General features: G+C 38.8%; 1 protein-coding gene across 2 annotated transcripts in view; it reads left to right on the forward strand.

Annotated features, from left to right (window-relative positions):
- The window catches only part of CENPL (centromere protein L), a 21674-nt gene extending 6743 nt beyond the window's left edge, over window positions 1-14931 (forward strand). For both annotated transcript variants that reach the window (XM_006153345.3, XM_006153346.3), the window contains exons 2-5: window positions 2128-2304; window positions 4085-4336; window positions 10410-10952; window positions 14004-14931. In XM_006153345.3, the coding sequence (XP_006153407.1) occupies window positions 2131-2304; window positions 4085-4336; window positions 10410-10952; window positions 14004-14075 (1041 nt within the window). In that variant the 5' untranslated portion in view covers window positions 2128-2130 and the 3' untranslated portion in view covers window positions 14076-14931. The remainder of the gene's footprint in view (window positions 1-2127; window positions 2305-4084; window positions 4337-10409; window positions 10953-14003) is intronic.
- The last annotated feature ends 5352 nt before the right edge of the window (window positions 14932-20283 follow it).

The following is a 20283-nucleotide window of genomic DNA, read 5'->3' on the forward strand; positions in this document are numbered from 1 at the left end:
GATACAAAAAAAAAAAAAAAAAAGTACAGTTTATAATAATAGATATAGAAGAGAGACAGCTGAAGATTTCTAGTAAAACATATATTTAATTTATTTTTCTTAGAGTTTTGTTCAAGAGTGCGTGCACTCGCCAGAAAGAGACAGAGAGAGGGAAATTGATAAATAAATAACCCCCAAGCGGGGAGGAATGGTCAGGCTGCAATCCCTTTTTCTCCATTCTCCTCTTGGGATTTTGGACAGGCATGCACACTCACCTGGCATGGTCTACAAGCTGCTGGGTCCAGGATTTAAACTGCTATTAGCCATGTGGGAGTCCAGCATCCTAACCACTCTTCCACCTGCTGACCCCTAAAATATTTATTAATAAGTATAGGCAGTAAGTGTATATTACATTTCCAGGAGATTGGTCTCAGAAAGCAATGTGATGAATTCGATTTAAATAAAAAATATTTTTAGTGTTAGAAATACTAGAATATGCTTGATTGGTACAAGAAAAGAATCCTGTGTAGGAGAGCTTAGAGATGATAGAGGATTGGGGCTGGCCCTGGGACTAGTGTTTAAGGGAGTCATATCTCACACAGCCAACCACACAGTACGAGTCCAGGACCCGGTGGCTTGAGAAACAGCCTAGGAGCATGTACATGCCTGCCCCAAATCCCAACAGGATGGAAGAATGAAGGATAAGGATAAGGGGTGGAGGCACTTTCTCTTCTCTTTGTGACACTGTCTGTCTCTGGTGAATGCACATGCCTTCTGGCAAATAAGTAAATAAACAGAAAGAAATATTCTATATAAATGGGACTGACTAACATTCCCTATTCCCTGTCAAATGGATAGTTCCATATGCATTTAAAGCTAGAATGTTTTAGGGACCAGCAGTTAGCCTAATGGCTATATTGCTGGACTCCCATGTAGTCAACTGCAGTTTGAGTTCCGGAACCAGCAGCTTAAACTCATGCTGGGCGCGTGTGCGTGCGTGCCCAAGATCCCGAGAGGAGAATAGAGGAGAATAGAGGAGAAGGGATTGCGACGTGGCCATCCTCCTTGGGGGGGTGATTTCTCACTTTCTGTCTCTCTCTGTCTTTCTGGCGAGCGCACACGCCCTATAGCAAAAACCTCAAAAAAAAAAACTAGAATGTTTTAGAGTAGTTGCTACTTAAATTGTGTGGTATATCATCTTGTTCTGGGTATTTTCTGAGTTTTGAGGATTGTATGTTAACTTAAGTTTTGTGTGAGATATAGAGTGTCCTAGTTTGACATACTGAACTTTAAATTACTGTTTATTTTAATAATAAAAATTTTCATTTTTTTTTTTTGGGGGGGGAGAGATTTTCGCTATAGGCCGTGTACGCTCGCCAGACAGACAGAGACATAGAGACAGAAAGCGAGAAATCACCCCCCAGGGGGGATGGTCACGCCGCAATCCCTTCTCCTCCATTCTCCTCTCGGGATCTTGGGCACGCACGCACACGCGCCCGGTGTGAGTTTTAAGCCACCGGGTCCGGGACACGAACCGCGGTCGACTACGTGGGAGTCCAGCGACATAGCCATTACGCTAACTGCTGGTTCCCCATTTGTGAAATTTTAAAAATTATTTTTATTTATTACTATTATTTTTAAAAGTTTGCTATAGGGCATGTGTGCTCACCAGAGAGAGAGGGGGAAAGGGAGAAAGCAAGCCACTAGGTCTGGAACTCAGTGCAGTCGTCCATGTGGAAGTCCAGCACCTTAACCATCATGCCACCTCCTGGCCCCAGTGAAAAATATTTTTAAAGGGTAACTATTTAATAGGGCGTGTGTGCGTGCAGGCCCAAAATCACTGGAGGAGAATGGAGGAGAAGTGATTGTGGCATACTCCCTCCCAGGTGATTTCTCACTTTCCTTCTCACTGTCTCTGTCTCTCTCGCAATATCCTCTCCTTCCCCTGTGGTGGACACATGCGTCCTAAAGCAAAAACCTCCTAAAAAAAAAGTAGACTGTAGCCAGCGAAAAATACAAGATTTGCTTGAAAAGTCAAAATTTGGAAAGGAAAGAGGAAGAATTCCTTTATAGTGAGGAGATGAATCAGTGAAACTGTGAGTTAACATTTTAGTGTTCAGAATTCTGGCTTTATTCTTTTTTATGTAGATCATGGATCCCTACGTTACACCAGAATCGACTCCTGAACACAGTGCTTCTTCAAGGCTTAAAAATTACTTTATAGGTGTTACCCCTCTGCAGAGACGATTGGAATCAGTCAAAAAGCAGACTTCATTTGTCTCGACTCCACCTCGAAGGAAAATTCCTCAGTGTTCACAGTTGGAGGTATGTTTTCTGTGTTCCTACATGTTAGCCAATAATTGATAATATCATTTTATGTTTTTTTTTTCCTTTTTCTGAAAGAATTTTGCTATAGGGTGCATGCACTCGCTGAAGAGACAGAGGGACAGAAAGCAAGAAATCATCCTTTCTCCACAGGGGCAATAGACATGCCGCAATCCCTTCTCCATTGTCCTCTTGGGATTTTGGGCATGCACCCACGTGTACCCAGTGTGAGTTTTACGCCTCTCGGTCTAGGACTCAAACTGCGGTTGACTACGTGGCAATCTAGCAACATAACCATTATGCCATCTGCTGGTCCCACATTTTAGTTTTCGTTATTGTTTTTAGTATTTTTAGTTTCTTCTTAACTCTTCAGCTGACAAAATAAGAATAATTAAAAAACTAATTTCATACTATAAGTACCATCTCCTTTATGTTTTAGCCTTCTTTAACTTGAATTCTTTCTTTCTTTTTCTTTTTTTAAAAATAATTATTTATTTCCATTTGTTAATTTTTTTTTCTTTTTCTTTTTTTTTTGGAGATGTTTTTGCTACAAGGTGCATGCGCTTGCCAGACAGACAGAGAGAGACAGAGAGACAGAAAGCGAGAAATCACTGCCCAGGGGGGATGGCCATGCCGCAATCTCTTCTCCTCCATTCTTCTCTCGGGATCTTGGGCAGGCTCGCACACGCGCCCGGCGTGAGTTTAAGCCACTGGGTCCGGGACTTGAACTGTGGTCGGCTACGTGGGAGCCCAGTGACATAGCCATTACGCTAACTGCTGGCCCCTAATATTTCTTTTTAAATGCAACTTCCAATGATACATTTTCTTTCAATTAACTAAAAAAATATAGAAATAATATTTCTGAAATGATTTCTTATTTTAGTGCATTCAGAAATATAAAATATTCTTTTTGGTGAGTTTGGTTTTTAATGCTGATATTATGTAAGTTATATACCCACATGGGGAGCCCACAGTAATTTTTATATTAATCTTCACAGATTGAAGTAGTAAATGTTTTTCAAGTTCAAGTTATAGGCTTATTTTATAAAGTGCAGTCCATATTATTTCAAATATTTCTATGTGTATAGAACATATTTCTGCTTTATGAGAAACATAGAAAATATGAAGTTTCAAATATAATAAGGGTGAAATTTTGAACTCTTCTTCCAATTGACTTGATTTGTTTTTTTTTTTTTTTTTTTAAGAGAGATTTTTGCTACAAGGGGTGTGCAGGTGACAGAGAGACAGAGAGACAGTGTGATAAAAGGGGGAAATTACCCCATGAGAGGATGGCCTTGTTGCAATCCTTTCTCCTCCATTCTCCTTTTGGGATTTTGGGCTTGCATACACATATGCCCAGTGTGAGTTTAAGCTGCCTGGTCAAACTGCAGTCTACTACACGGGAGTCCAGCAATGTATGGGAGTCCAGCTATGTAACTATTACTCTATCTGCTGGTCCTACCTTTGCCTTCTGATAGTTCAGTGTACACAAACTTTGTTCCATGTACATACTTACTAAAAATAAATAAAATTACCTTCACACTGTGTAAGGTATATATAAAATATAAATGAACTTTGGTTTTAGACTTGGGTCCTATTTCCAAGTTATCTCATACGTGCACAGATATTTCAGACTCTAAAATCTGAAACACTTCTGGTCCCAAGCATTTTGATTAAGGAATACTTATAATAGATACGTATTAAATGCTTAAAATAGTATGATTAAATTCTTACTAATGATTTCCATTTCTTAAACTTTTTCTTGATTTTTTTTTTTTAGGAAGATGTTGATCCTCAAAAAGTTGCATTCCTTCTACATAAACAGTGGACTTTATATAGTTTAACTCCCCTATATAAATTCTCTTATACTAATCTCAAAGAGTATTCTCGACTTTTGAGTGCATTTATTGCCGCTGAAAAACAAAAAGGACTTGCTGTGGAAGTGGGAGAAGACTGCAACATCAAAGTGATTTTTTCTACTCTCCTAGGAATGAAAGGAACAGAAAGGGACCCTGAAGCATTTCTTGTTCAGGTATAGTATATAAGGAACATTTGCTTGCTAAGAGAAAAGAATCTGCATTATCTTGGTTCGGAAATTGTATTTTAATCATTATAATGATTAGATATGGCGACTTAAACATTTTTTTCATGTGTATGTAGGAAATTGTGTGTGAATGTACAAAGTCATGTTTATTATAGAACTTAAAAAAAATAAAGCTACAAAGAAAGTTAAAAATCAATGTTTAGGGACCAGCAGTTAGCATAATGGCTATGTCACTGGACTCCCATGTACTCGACTGCAGTTTGTGTCCTGGACCCGGTAGCTTAAAACTCATGCCGGGCGTGTGTGTGTGCGTGCCCAAGATCCCGAGAGGGAGAAGGGATTGCGGCGTGACCATCCCCCCTGGGGGGTGATTTCTCGCTTTCTGTCTCTCTGTTTCTCTCTGGCGAGCGCACGCACCCTATAGCGAAAACCTCTTCAAAAAAAAAAAAAAAATCAAAGTCTAACATTTTGATATGTATCTGTTTATATACATTTAACTTGTGTTTAAACATTTTGGTATTTGGTTATTTTTATCTGTATAACCTTAAATTTGAGATCATACTGCCCCTACTTTTGTATCATGATTTTTTTTTTTAAGAGAGTATTTTGTTATAGGACATGTGTATTATTTTGCTATAGGACATGTGTGTTTGCCAGAGAGATAGAAAGCAAGAAATCAGTCCTCAGAGTGGATGGCCATGCTGCAGTCCCTTTTCCAGTCTCCTTTTGGGATTTTGGGCACACACACCCCACACACACACGTGCCTGGCATGAGTTTAAGCTGCCAGGTCCAGGACTTGAACCCTGTTCGACTATGTAGGAGTCCAGTGACATAACCATTATGGCATCTGCTGGTTCCGACAGTTTTTTACTTTTTTGAGAGGTTTGTGCCATAGGGCGTGTGCACTCGCCAGAAAGACAAAGAGAGACAAAGAGACAGAAAGTGAGAAGTCACCTCCTGGTGGTGTGTGTGTGGGGGTGTGTGTGGCAGTGGCCATGCTGCAATCCTTTCTCCTTCATTCTCTTCTTGCGATCTTGAGCACCCATGCACACGCGCCTGGCGTGAGTTTAAGCCATTGGATCTGGAACGTGAACCATGGTTGACTACATGGGAGTCCAGTGACATAGCCATTATAACAACTGCTGGTCCCCTGACAGTTTTTTTTAAAAGAGAGATTTTTGCTATAGGGCATGTGCGCTCACCAGAGAGACAGAGAGAAAGTTAGAAATCACTCCCGGGGGGATGGCCACATTGCAAGTCCCTCTCCATTTTCCTCTTGGAGTTTTGGGCACGCACAGACATACCTGCACTTATGCCTGGTGTGTTTCAAGCTATTAGGTCTGGGACTCAAACTGCAGTTGGCCATGTGGGAGTTCAATGTTTTAATCACTCTGCCACCTGCTGGTACCTATATTACGACAGTTTTACTAATCAGTGTTATAGATCATTACTCGGATTATGAGGAATTCTACATTTTTATAAATATTTATAATTCTGTGGTTTCTACTAGCATTAAGTTCTTAGAAGTAGAATTTTAGTAATAAAAAAGTATTATACATTGTGATACATCATCATGACAATTACTCTCAGAAATGTAATGCTGAGCATTTCCCTTTTTTAAAAACAAAGAATTATTTAATTTTATTCATTGTCATTATTTTATTTTTTAAAAGTTGGCCAGAGAGAGAAAGAGAGAAAGAAGGAAAGTGAGAAAGCAAGCTGGTAGTCTGTGACTAGAATCATGGTCAGCCACGTGGGAGTACAGCCACCTTAACCACCATGCCACCTGCCGACCCATGTGCATTTCCTTTCTGTCAGTGGTGTTTGAAAGTAAAAGAATTATCTTTTGATTCATAACCAAGTTTTTTATTTATTATTCATGCTTGATACTTTTATTTCTTCTGAGTTAATCTTATTTAAACAATTATTATTATTTTATATTTTGCTATAGAGCATGTGTGCTCACCAGAGAGAGAAAGAGAAAGAGGGGAAGTGAGAAAGCAAGCTGCAAGGTCTGGTCTAGGACTCGAACTGTGGTCAGCCATGTGGGAGTCCACCATATCACCTGTTGGCCTGAATTAATTAACCTTAATCATTGATGAGGAAATAAAATTCCCAAGAAGCTGAAAAGGCATGAGTTTTTGCTTGTTTGTATAAATGAAGTTGGTGAACTATGGGCTGTAGGCCAAATTTGGTCTGCTTGCAATGTTTATAAATAAGGCTTTATTGGAAAACAGCACTGTTCATTTGCTTATGTATTGTCTATGGCTTTGGGGCTATAATAGCAGAGTTGAATAGTTGTGATGGAGCATATTGCCTGCAAAGCCTAAGAAATTTACTATCTGGCCCTTTATTAAAAAGTTTGCTGGGGGCGAGAACCAGCAGTTAGCGTAATGGCTATGTCAGTGGACTCCCATGTAGTCGACCGCGGTTCGCATCCCGGACCCGGTGGCTTAAAACTCACGCTGGGCACGTGTGCGTGCGTGCCCAAGATCCCAAGAGGAGAATGGAGGAGAAGGGATTGCGGCGTGACCATCCCCCCCTGGGGGGTAATTTCTTGCTTGCTGTCTCTATGTCTCTCTCTGTCTGGCGAGCGCACGCGCCGCCCTATAGCGAAAAACTCTCCAAAAAAAAAAAAAAAGTTTGCTGGGGGCCAGCAGGTGGCACAGTGGTTAAGGTGCTGGACTCCCACATAGCTGACCATGGTTCAAGTCTTAGACTTCGCTGCTTGAAAATCATGCTAAACCCAATGTGTGTGCATGCCTAAAATCCCAAGGGGAGAAGGGATAGTGGTGTAGCCATCACCCTGGGGGGTGATTTCTCACTTTTCCACTCTCTGAATCTCTTTGTCTCTCTTCTTTCTGGCAAGTGCATGCACCCTATGACAAAAACCTTGGGAAAAGAAAAGAAAAATTTGTTGACTCTTGTATATGTTATGGATCTCAAGATGTTCTAAAGTGTTGAAAGCTGGTATGGTGCTTGATGAAAAGATTTAAGCTTCTTCCATCTTCTTCTGTTACTTTCAACGTGTGGTTTTGATCCTCAAAGTCACCTTATCATCTAAGATGGCCCCTACAGCTCTCACTATTATTTTCAAGTGACAGGTAGGAAATAGGAAGATGTAAAGGACAAACAGGGTACCTAAGAAAAAGTAAATCTCACTGAGACCCAACAACTTCTATTTACATCTGAGTTGTAAGTGAGACTGTAAAAGTTTCTTTTTTGGTGGGTACTTTGCCACTTTCAATAAAGGGACTACTTTTTTTTTTCTTTCATAGAGGTTTTTGCCTTAGGGTGCGAGTATTCACCAGGAATAGAGACAGAGATAGTGAGAGGTAAAGTAAGAAATCACCCACCAGGGGGATGGCCATGCCCCAGTCCCTTCCCCTCCATTCTCGCCCCAGGATCTTGGGAACTCATGCATATGCGCCTGGTGTGAGTTTCAAGCCACTGGGTCTGGGACCTGAACTGCGGTCAGCCATGTGGGAGTCCAGTACCATAATTGCTATGCCATCTGCTGGCCCTGAGGCCAGCTTTGCTGTGGAAGGAAAACTGGACACTGGGTAGACACTTAGTCTTAGTGTCTTAAGCTGCTTCACTGAACTCACTCAGTGTTAAGTGAAGCAGCTAATACTCAAGAGTTTTGTGACTAGTATGTCCTTAGTAAAGCAAAAGTTTGAGGGGATTATAAATGATCCCCCGAATTCCTACTATAGTCATGGAAGTGTAATGAACATTATATATCTAAGACTTTAAGGTGTTTGATAATCTTTTGAGCAAGAAGAAATGTGGTAAACATAACTATTTTAGTTTTTACTATAGGGTGTGTGTGCTAACTGGAGTCAGGGGGAATAAGAAATAAACCCCCGGGGAGGATGACCACACTGCAATCCCTTCCCCTCCATTCTCCTCTTGGGATCTTGGACATGCACGCATATGCACCTGGCATGTTTTTTTTATGTCTCCATGTCTGGGATTTGAACCATGTAGGTGGTCATGTGGGATCCAGCTGCCATATCCACTATACCACCAGCTCACCCCCAAAGTAACTGTTTAAATAATCATCTCTAGGGACCAGCAGTTAGCATAATGGCTATGTTGCTGGACTCCCACGTAGTCGACTGTGGTTCGAGTCCCGGACCCGGTGGCTTAAAACTCATGCTGGGCGCATGTGCGTGCGTGCCTAAGATCCTGAGAGGAGAATGGAGGAGAAGGGATTGCGGCGTGACCATCACCCCTGGGAAGTCACTTCGCTTTTCTGTCTCTCTCTGTCTGGTGAGCGCACATGCCCTATAGCAAAAACCTCTATCAAAATAAATAAATAAATAAAATTAAAAAATAAATAATCATCTCTAGGGGCCGGCTGGTAGTGTGGTGGTTAAGATGCTAGACTCACATATGGCTGGCTGTGGTTTGAGTCCTGGACCTAGTGGCTTACTTTCTCACTTTCCCTTTCTCTCTCTGTCTCTGGTCAAATTTAAAAATAATAATAATAAAAAATAAAATGAATAATTCTTTGAAAGAATTATCATCTCTAAAGGAATATGATACTTGGCTATGATTTAACCTTGGTCTGATCAGTACTTTAACCAAAACTTTTGTAAATATCTGGAAGGCATGTTTGTCATTTCAAGATCAAGATCCTAAATAATCTGAGTGAATTGGCACAATAGGCCAAAATTAACAGAGATTAAAATTCGTAGTAGGATTAAGTTTAATGCTTCAATATAAATTTATTAACAGTAAAAATGACTATATAGTGTTAATTTGTATAAAGCCGTCAACTGAAAATCAGAAAACAGCAGTCTGAATTTACATTAATAGTGTTATCTAGGTCAAAGATGATGATAGTCTTGTAATAAGATCTTTTTTGAAGTAATTATGTTCGCTTATGAATGATGACACCTTTGCAAAAGAATTTCAGAAAAGAATGACCAGGATAGTAAGAGAACATTAATGTTTATCATAGGAGGAATAGTTGAAGAAACAGAGGAGATGTTGAACTTGAGTGTGTATATATGACAGAGACCATAAACTATTTCAAGGGCTTTTCCTATAGAAGAAATATTAAATTTGATTTGTTCTGTATGCCCATAAGGAACAAAGCAGGCCCAGTAGGTAGAAACTGTGAGACCTAACTTAAGAAAGAACATTTTAATTGATGTTATTTAAAGAATATTTAAAGACATCTAAAGAACATTTTATTCAGGCCAGCAGATGGTGTAGTGGTTACATTGCTGGACTCCTACTTGGCTAACTACGGTTTGAGTCCCAGATCCAACGGCTTGAAAATAATACCAGGCATGGGGCCGGCAGGTGGTGTGGTGGTTCAAGGCACTGGATTCCTACGTGGCAGACCATAGTGCAAGTCCCGGACCTGGTGGCTTGCTTTCTCACTTTCCCTCTCTCTCTCTCTAATCAAACTGGAAAATAATAATAATAAAGTTAAATAAAATAATTCTTTAAAAAAAAAAAAAAAAGAAAGAAAATCATACCAGGCACATGTGCGTGAGTGCCCAAAATCCTGGGAGGAGAAAGGAGAAGGGATTGGTGCCCAACTCCCTTTAAGGGGGTGATTTCTCACTTTCTCTCTCACTGGCTCTGTCTCTCTTAAGTGAGCACATGTGCTCTAAGGCAAAAACCTCTTTTTTAAGAAAAGGAACATTTTACTTGATAGAAAACTGCCTTAAGAAATATTGAGTCTTCCTCAATAGAACAATTCCATTTTGTTGCATTTAGTGACCTTTTACAGTCACTTCTGAAGTTGAGATTTTTTTTTTTTTTTTCAGGATACTGTACTTGGTTAAGACATGTTAGCATCTTTTATTTTGCATTTTGGTTGCACTAAGATCTTGCTATATACCTTGTCTTCACTGTATAAGAACATTGGGAGAAAGATCACTTATTAATATTTTGATAAACTCTAATAATGACCAGGGAGATTGTTTTTTGTTGTTGTTAAGTAATGAATCAAATCTTATGTACTGATTAATTTTGAGATCTAATTTAGGAGTAAATGTACTTTTGAGCCTAGTGAACTTGTTTTACTTTCCTTTGTAGATTCTGTCAAAATCTCAATCACAATCTGAGAACAGAGAAGGGAAGGCGTTGTGGACTGGTTGGTTCTGCTGTGTATTTGGAGACAGTCTTCCAGAGACTGTTTCAGAAGATTTCACCTGTCTGCCGTTATTCCTTGCAAATGGAGCAGAGTCTAACACAGCCATAATTGGAACTTGGTTTCAGAAAACCTTTGATTGTTACTTCAGTCCTTTAGCGATCAATGCGTTTAATCTTTCCTGGATGGCTGCTATGTGGACTGCTTGCAAAATGGACCATTATATGGCTACTACAGAATTTCTTTGGTCTGTACCCTGTAGTCCTCAAAGACTAGACATTTCTTATGCAATACATCCAGAGGATGCAAAAGCTTTGTGGGACAGTGTCCATAAAACACCTGGGGAGGTTACCCAGGAGGAAGTTGACTTATTCATGGACTGTCTTTATTCACACTTCCATAGACATTTCAAAATTCATTTATCAGCCACAAGATTGGTTCGTGTTTCAACACCCGTAGCTTCAGCACATACTGATGGAAAAATAAAGGTTAGTTTGAACATGCCTAATTATATTATTTATTTTCCTTATTGTTACAGGGTCTTCAAAATGTATGATGATTATATTTTCCACCTCAAAGAAACACATTTGAATGTATGCCAATTCATGACAGTAGAGAGACTATTTTATGCTTTATACATGATTTACCAAAGTCTTCAGCCTGTTAGCTGCAGCTTTATAATGAAAGGACATTACAGGTTATGTGCTACAGACTTTGGTAATAATAATTATTATTTTATAGCAACTTTGAAATTTCCCAAGTTGTTTCATGTGTTATTTTGAAGTAATTGTGAAAGTAAGCAAGGATTTTGTGTGTTGGGTAAGAAAATTAGAGCCAGAAACACAGATCTAAGATATTATCTTGTTATCTTAGGCTTCTCTGTCCCCATAGAGAAAAAAAGAAAGCCATTCCTTGGTATCTGCAGATACTCCTCCACAGATATCAAAACCTGAAGGGGACCAGCAGATGGCATAATGGTTTTGTTGCTGGACTCCCATGTAGTCAACTGTGGTTTGAGTCACAGACCTGGTGGCTTAAAACTCATGCTGGGTGTGTATGTGGGCATGCCCAAAATCCTGAGAGGAGATAGGAGGAGAAGGAATTATGGTGAGGCCATCCTCTCTAGGGGGTGTCTCTCTGGTGAGTGCATGTGCCCTATAGCAAAACTCTCTTTCTTAAAAAAAAAAAAAAAGCTTGACAATACATAAGTACTTATTAAATGGTATAATATTTACATGTAATCTCTGTAAGTCCTCCCTCATACTTTTTTAAATAATTATTTTATTTTATTTTATTTTATTATTATTTATAATTTGCTGTAGTGCATGTGTGTACTCCAGAGAGAGAGAGGGAAAGTGAGAAAGAAAGCTGCCAGGTCCAGGACTCGAATGATAGTTGGCTTGTGGGAGTCCAGCACCTCAACCATACCACCTGTTGGCCCCCTCCCATATACTTTAAGTCATCTCTAGATTATACTTATAATACCTAACAGTGCTATGTAAATAGTTATTATGCTGTATCGTTTAGGGGATAATGACAATAAAAAGGCCTGCACATGTTCAGTACAGATGTAAGCAATTTATTTTTCCAAATATTCTCAAACCCTGGTTGGTTAAATTTATGGATACTGGACCTGTGAATGTGAAACCCATGGATATGGAGGGCTTACTGTAAGAGACATTTTGTTTTTAAATTGTTTTGTGTTCTTGTTATAGGGCACGTGCGCTTGCCAGAGAGAGACAGGGAGGGAGGAAAAGTGAGAAATCATACCCCAGGGTGGATGGCTATAATGTATTCTCTTCATTCTTCTCTTGGGATTTTGGACATGCACACACATGTGCTCAGTGTGTTTTTTCAGGCTGTCAGGTCCAGAACTTGAACTGTGGAGTCAGCCGTGTAGGATCTAGCACCTTTACCACCATGTCACCTGCTGTCCCCAAGACTTTTTTTTTTAATTAATTTTTAAAATTAATTTATTTTTCATTTCATTTTCTTTTATATATTCAATCCCATTATTATTTGTCTTACAAAATAAAGTGGTTATTTCAACAGGTGCCAAGACTTTTTTTTTAAGACTTGTTTATTTAATTTTTATATGTTGTTATTATGTTTTAATTTGACTAGAGGGAGACACAAAAGGAAAGTGAGAAAGCAAGCTGCTAGGTTCAGGACTTGAACTGCAGTTGACCACGTGGGAGTCCAGCACTTTAACCATCACCTCCCAGCTTCCCCAAGATACTGTTTTAATCATAAGTTGGGGGATGTCTGTATGTTATAAAACACAGCCACAATATATGCTCAGTGAACATTGCTTATGGTCTTGTCAGTGTGCTAGGAGTTTAATAGACCTTAATTCTAATGTTGAGAGCAACTCTGTAGTTATGTTTTAATTCACATTTTATTTATTTATTTAATTATTAGAGAGATTTTTTGCTATAGGACATGTGTGCTCACTGGAGAGACAGAGACAGACAGAGAAAACAAGAAATCACCCCCTTGGAGGGATGGCCATGCTGTAATTCCTTCTCCATTTTCCTCTTGGGAGTTTGGGCTCACACACACACACACACCTAGGGTGAGTTTTAAGCCACCAGTCTGGAAATCGAACCACAGCTGACTACATGGTAGTCCAGAAACATAACTATCATGCTGTCTGCTGGTCCTTCACATTTTATTTTAAAACAAGGAAACTGAGACAAAGCTAGTTTTTAGTGACATATGCAAAAAATAGCTTATTAAGAGGATCCCGGGGCCGGCAGGTGGCGTGGTGGTTGAAGGTGCTGGATTCCCATGTGACTGACTGGTTCCAATCCTTAAACCTGGTGGTTTATTTTCTCACTTTCCCTTTCTCTCTGATCAAATTAAAAAAAAATAATAATACTAATAAATGAAATTAGATAAATAAATGTTAAAAAGAAGAAGAGGATCCCACAATCCTACCTGGCAAAAGCTGAGGGTGGATCATGGCATTGAGGCCATGTCAGGGGTTCTATATCTCTGTTTCTCTCCCTCATAGAATAAAAAAAAAGTTTTAATTCTTATCTCTTAGATTCTAAGAAGTCCATACTTTTATCTATGGACTGTACTATTATAGTACTTTTTTGAACTGGAAGTCATAATGCAGCAGTAGATTAGGAAGTAATTTTGATGAGAGGAGGCTACCATTAAAAAAACAAAAGGGGGGCCGGCAGGTAGTATAGCTGGGGGCACTGGACTCCCACATGGTCAACTACGGTTCAAGTTCTGGACCTGGCGGCTTGCTTTCTCACTTTCTCTCTCTCACTCTGTCCCTCTCTGGTCAAATTGAAATAAGTAAGTAAAGTTGAATAAAACAATTCCTTAGGAAAAAAAAAAAAAGGAAGGAAATACAATAGACAGTGTAAAAAATGAGAGTGTATTTATTGCATATGGAAAGTTTAATGAACTAATTCCAGAAAATAGACAAATGTTTTAACATTGATCATTTAAATATCAAACTGCTTTATTACAATTAGTATTCTAATATTAAAATTACTTTTCTTTCTTTTTTTTTTCTACAGATTCTATGTCATAAATACCTTATTGGAGTGTTGGCATATTTGACAGAACTGGCAATTTTTCAAATTGAGTGAGGCTTCATGTGGAATATAAATTATGGATTGTACCCTTTTCTTTTTCATGTTTTTAAAAATTTGCTAGAGGGTGCATGTGTTTGGTAGAGAGAGGGGTAATGGGGTGTGAGAAAGCAACCCTAGGGGGATGGCCACACCACAATTCCTTCTCCATTCTTTTGGGCGTTTGGGCATGCACATGCGTCCAACATGTTTTTCAGGCCTCTGGGTCTGGTACTCAAACTTTGTATTTGGCTGTGTGGGATCCAGCCTCCTTAACCACCAGGTCACTAGTCATCCTGAAGTATACCCTTTATTCTTTATTTGCCTAACTACTATGCTGAGAGAGATTGGAGGAGAAAGGGAGCATCTATCACTGCATCTTTTTTTCCCCAGTGTTTTTGGAGTTGCCCTAATAGAAGCCAAGAAGGATCTAGAAGAACAAAGAACATGGTAGTAGATGAGCCACAGGCTGGTGCTTGTGATGATCTGAGATGCCAGTTTCTAGAAGATGCTGAGCTGTCAATTTGTTGGTTAGCTTTAAAAAAAAAAAGATATATATATATATAACATTTTTTTTTTGGTCAGACTTTTAAGATTCAAATGACATGTAGTTAATATTGTATATTTCTGATATTGGGGTCTTTAAAACCTTTAATTCCTTTTAAGCATTTTAGAACTGCATGAAGAATTTCTGTCTTCTAAAGACATTTTCCTAGCATTGTTTTGCTATAGAAAACTGGCAATTAAGTTCTCTTAAAAGGAAATTAAAGACTGACTACATTTTTTTAACCACTAATATGCTTCTGCGTTTTAATACTATTCTATTATTGCAGTACTGAATTAAATGTTCACATTTTAAATGAATCAATGAGTTTATCTGTGTCTTAATATCTTTTCATTAATATCTCAATAGTGTAACATGGTGGGCTTTTTCTCTAGCACAGAGAATACAAAGGAGCAATTATACAGGATCATACAGATTTTGTAGAGTTGGAAGGCATCTGTGAGCTGCTTTTGAGGGCAGGAGTTATTTTTTGCTTAATCTTTTATGTCCCCAGTGTAGAACAGTGGTTGGTAAATATCTGTAGATAAGGGAATTTTAACCAATACTTCCATTTTACAGATGAAAACCAAGACCAAGCAATTTAAAAAACTTGCCTATGATGTTATATCTTAATTGCTTCTTTTTACTTACTGAGTGTAAGATTTTGTTTTACTTGAGAAAGGATGTTTCTAAAAATATTGTTTGAAAGAAAGTAACTATAATAGGCTATCTTTTTAAAGATGAAGATTAACTTCTGGAATAGAGTATTATTTTAGATATGCTAGGAACAGCAGAGGTAGTGGGAAAAGCGTGGGCTTTGGAGTAAGATATTCATTCTTTCATCTAACATAAAGCTCCTACCATATGCTTAGAATTGCATTTGGTAGTAAGGATATAGCACTGAAAAAGAAAAAGTCCCTGTCTAGTGGAAACTGTATTCTAGTGAAGGAAGGCAAAAGATAAATAATTTCAATAGAGACAAATACTATAACAAAAATAAGGCAATGTCCCCACTGGGTGATCTGAAAAGCCATTTTTGCATTGTTCCTCAGTCCTGGCTCTGGCATATTTATCACTACAGTCAAACTCTGTTTTTCTAAACCTCTGCATCAGATCAGTGGTGTCCCTACCATGTCAGAGGCTACATGGACACCAATTCTGAGATCACACCACCAAGGACTTAGAGGAAAGAATTTGTAGAGGAAGCAGAAAATGGAAAAGATGTCCCAGCTAATGCCAGTGAGGAAAACGGGGAGCTTTTTTTTTTTTTTTTTTTTTGAGAAGTTTTTGCTATAGTGTGGGTGCGCTCACCAGAAAGACAGAGAGAGACAGACAGAAAATGAGAAATCACCCACCGGGGGGATAGCCACGCAGCAATCCCTTCTCCTCCATTCTCCTCTTGGGATCCTGGGCACGCACACACATGCACTCAGCATGAATTTAAGTCCTCAGGTCTGGGACTCGAACTGAGGTTGACTACTTGGGAGTCCAGCAACATAACATTATGCCAAGTGCTTGTCCCCCAAATTAATTAATTTTTATTTTCATTTGACTAGGAAGGGACAGTGAGAGAGACAGAAAGGGAAAGTGAGAAAGCAAGCTGCTAGGTCTGGGATTTGAACCACAGTTGGCCATGTGGGAGTCCAGTGTCCTTAATCACCATACCACCTGCCAGCCCCTAGGGTCAATCATTTTTTAATGATCTGAGATGACCAAACCACCCTTCAGAGTGTTCTTTGTCCTATCCACAACTTTATTTGTGGTGTGACCATGTTCATTATAATTTTTTAAAAAAAGAATTATTTTACTTTATTTTATTTTGACTAGAGAGGGACAGAGCAAAAGAGAGAGGGGAAATGAGAAAGCAAGCTGCCAGGTCTGGGACAGTCATGTGGGAGTCCAGTGCCCTTAACCACCAGGCCACCTGCTGGCCCTGGTTATTATAATCTTAAGGAAAAAAAGACCTTGTAAGAAAAACAAAAATAGCTGGCAGTTGGTGTGGTAGTTAAGGCCTGGACTCCTACATAGCCAACCATGGTTTGAGTCCTGGACCTGGTGGCTTGCTTTCTTACTTTCTCTCAGTCTCTCTCTGGTGAGTGCATGTGCCCTATAGCAAATTTAAAAATAATAACAGAAACAAAATTAAATAATAATTACAAAAAACAACAACAAAACAATCTTACTTGGAGCATTCCAGTAACTGTATATACTTAGCTTTACTCTAAGTAGTTGGTTTGTATGAGGTGGTTAAAATGGCCAAAGGTAAAATATTTATTTTTCTTTTTTTTTTTTGTCTATAAAGTGGCTGTTTATTTATTTTGTTCTGTTTGATGTATGTGAGAAACAGTGTTGTCCAAAGATAAACTGGAATTTTATTTTGTTAATTGTTTTGTTTTAGGTTTTGCCATAGGGCACATGCACACACCAGAAAGAGAGAGATGTAAAGTGAGAAATCACTCCCCAGTAGGAGGGCCATGCCACAGTCCCTTCTTTTCCATTCTCCTCTCAAGATTTTGCGTATGTATGCACGCGTGTTCAGTGTGATTTTCAAGCCACCAAGTCTAGGACTCGAATCATGTCAGCCATCTGGGAGTCCAGTCCCTTAACCACCATGCCACCTTCTGGCCCCTGCTGAGTTGTTCTAACAAAAGGATAAAAAAAGGCAATGCAGTGTGAAAATGGTGAAGGGGGTGGGCATACTTCACATGCAGTAGTTAAAGAAGGTCTTTCTGAGGAAATGGCATTTGTGATGAGTCCTGAATGATGAGGGGAACCAGTCCTGTGAAGATCTGAGGAAAGATGCGTGGCAATGAAATATCAAGGGCAAAGGCCTTGAGGTAGTTAAGAGCTTGGCTTAATGAGGAACAAAGGAAGTCTGTGTGGCTGTAGCCTGGTGAGTATCCCTATGGGATAATATGACATAAAACTGAAGAAGTTGTGTAGCAGACATTTCTGGAGATTTCCAGAATATCTCCCAATTTTTGGCTGGGATGCCTGAATGCCCAAAATAAAGATAACATTCTCCAGCCTTTCTTATAGGAAGGTATAGTCAAACAAGTAAGTTCCAACCCATGAGATATAAACAAGTATTACACAGAACTTCCGAGAATCTTAAAAAAAAATAAGAGGCATATACCCCTTACTGCTCTTCATCCCTTCTTTCAACTTTGCTCTCTGAAATACTGATACACACAAGCTACTCTTTTAGTTCGTGGGAAGAGGCCGAGTCCTAGGGGTGGCAGAGAATGGTCTAGGAGGTGCTTGGGCCCCGAGGACTTCTTTTTTTAAAAAAATTAATTAATTTTCTTCTTTAAATTTATTAATTTACATTCATTCACTATACATCATCGCAGCAAACAAAATGAGATTTCCCATCCAGAATACACTGTATATTGGCTCAATCAAGGGCATCAACATATGTGTTATCGTCAACAAACAATTTTCCGTTTCCTATTTCCTGTATATTTTGTTATTTTTGCCATTCTTGATCCCCTATCTCTCAGCATCTGCCCTGTTCCACCTTCCTCCCACACTATCTCTGGTATCCATGGTTGCTTTCTATGCCTTTACCTCCATTTTATTTATTTGCTGAAGAACTTAATCTACATATTTCCAATAGCAAGCACAGCTGATATATACATATCCATGAACACAAGTCTGACCCTAGGCATAATCTTCAGTGAACAGGGATGAACATAACAACAAAGTGGCACCCAGCTGGGACTATATAGCTTACTGTAGTCCTCAAATATACCTTTTTTCTTAATTTCATGAAAAATAGTTTTCATGATTTTTTTTTCTCTTGAAAAAAAATTTTAAAATTAATTAATTTACATTCACTCCCTAATCATTGTCATAGCATACAAAATGGCTATCCATCCAGAATATACTGCATAGTGGCTTAATCATGCATGTTATCAATAAATTTCCATTTCTAGTTTTATATATTTATTTACCCCTATGTTTGACCCTCTACCCTTTCCCACCCTCTTCTCACACTCTGGTGTCTACAGTTGTCTTCCATTCCTTTTCCCTCCACATTTTTTTGATCATATAATTTCTTAAATAATCTAACTACTTTCAATAGCAAGTTCAACTGGTAATTTCAAGAAAAGCAGTTTTGAAATGGTAAGGTAATTTTCTTAAAATGTAAAGCCTGCAAACAAGTTAGTATCATGTTCAAGTAGTAGGTACGTGAACCTATTGACAGCTCAAGACAGGATAAAAACTCTTAAAAATAGACCACAAAGCCTAGAAGAAAAGTAGCAATATTTTAGTCAAAAGTCACAGAATGCTATTTCACCATTTCAGTCTCATGTACTTAATCTATCTTCTGTTGTGGTTCAGTCTTCCCAATTGAATTTTGGGATATAATATTTCAACTCCAGCCTTGTCCCTACGATTAAGTTAGCCATTTTCTTAGTTTTTGAACTCTTATTTCTGTGTGTCTGCATTTAATTTTACTGACATAGCACTCCCTTGAGAACTTCTTGGAGATCTGGTCTGGTGCTGGTAAATTCTTTCAGGTTTTGTTTATCCGAGAATGTTCTTGTCTTTTCTTCCCATTTGAAGGACAATCTTGCTGGGTACAATATTCTTGGTTGTAATTGCTTTTCCTTTAACACTTTGAATATATTTTCCTATTCTTTCCTTGCTCGCATTGTTTCCGATGAGAGGTCTGCTGTTAGTCTGATGGGATATCCTTTGTAGATAACTTGCTGTTTCTCTCTTGCCGATCTTAGTATCTTGTCTTTGTGGTTTTGGTCAGTCTGGCTATAATGTGTCTTGGAGAAGATCTTCTTGGGTTGATTCTATTTGGGACCCTTTGTATTTCTTGGGATTGGATCTTTGAATGCCTCTCTAGGTTTGGAAAGTTTTCTTGCAGGATTTCATGGAATAGATTATCAGTGCCCTTATGGGTCTCTTCACCTTCTGGAATGCCAATTATCCGAATGTTTGGACATGTGATGGTATCTAGTATTTCTCGTATATTATTCTCAAATTTCTGGGCAATTTTCTCAGTCTTCATGGTGGATCTTTCTAGGCCAGCAATTTTCTCTTTGACATCTGAGATTCTATTTTCTGTATGATCTAGTCTGCTTATAATACTTTCAAGAGGTATTTTGACTTCCTGTATTACAGTCTTTATCTCTAACAGTTCCATTTGATTCTTTTGTAAAGTGTGTAATTCCTCTTTCAGATCTTGCATGAATTTCCTCACCCCCCGGCACTCGTCAGCTCCTTTCTCCATTCTCTTCTGCAGTTCATTGTCTCTCTTCTCTTCCATCTGTTTTCGCTTCACCATTATGAATGTTCTAAATTCTTTATCAGACATATCCATGATTTCCGTTGAACTGTCTGTGGATGAAGAGGAGTTATTCTTTTCCCTTAGAGGGAAGGTATTTTCTTGCTTTCCCATATTTTTTGTGGTCGTGCAGTGATTTCTAGTCATCTGATGGAAAAGTGTGTTTCTTTCCAAACTTGAAGTTCAACCTGAGTATCCAGGAGTGTGTAGAAAAGGAAACACAGAGAGAGAAACAACAGCAACAAAAACAACCAAGAAACAGAAGGAAAAAAAAAACACCCAACTAAAAAAATTTTTTTTTTTTTTTAAAAAAAGGAAAAATTAGAAAACCTCTGTGGCCTATGCCCTTGCCTTTCCTGGGTTGGTGGGGGGGGAAG

The sequence above is a fragment of the Tupaia chinensis genome, unplaced genomic scaffold (genome assembly GCF_000334495.1).
Source record: "Tupaia chinensis unplaced genomic scaffold, TupChi_1.0 Scaffold000369_1, whole genome shotgun sequence".
NCBI classification, from domain to species: domain Eukaryota; kingdom Metazoa; phylum Chordata; class Mammalia; order Scandentia; family Tupaiidae; genus Tupaia; species Tupaia belangeri.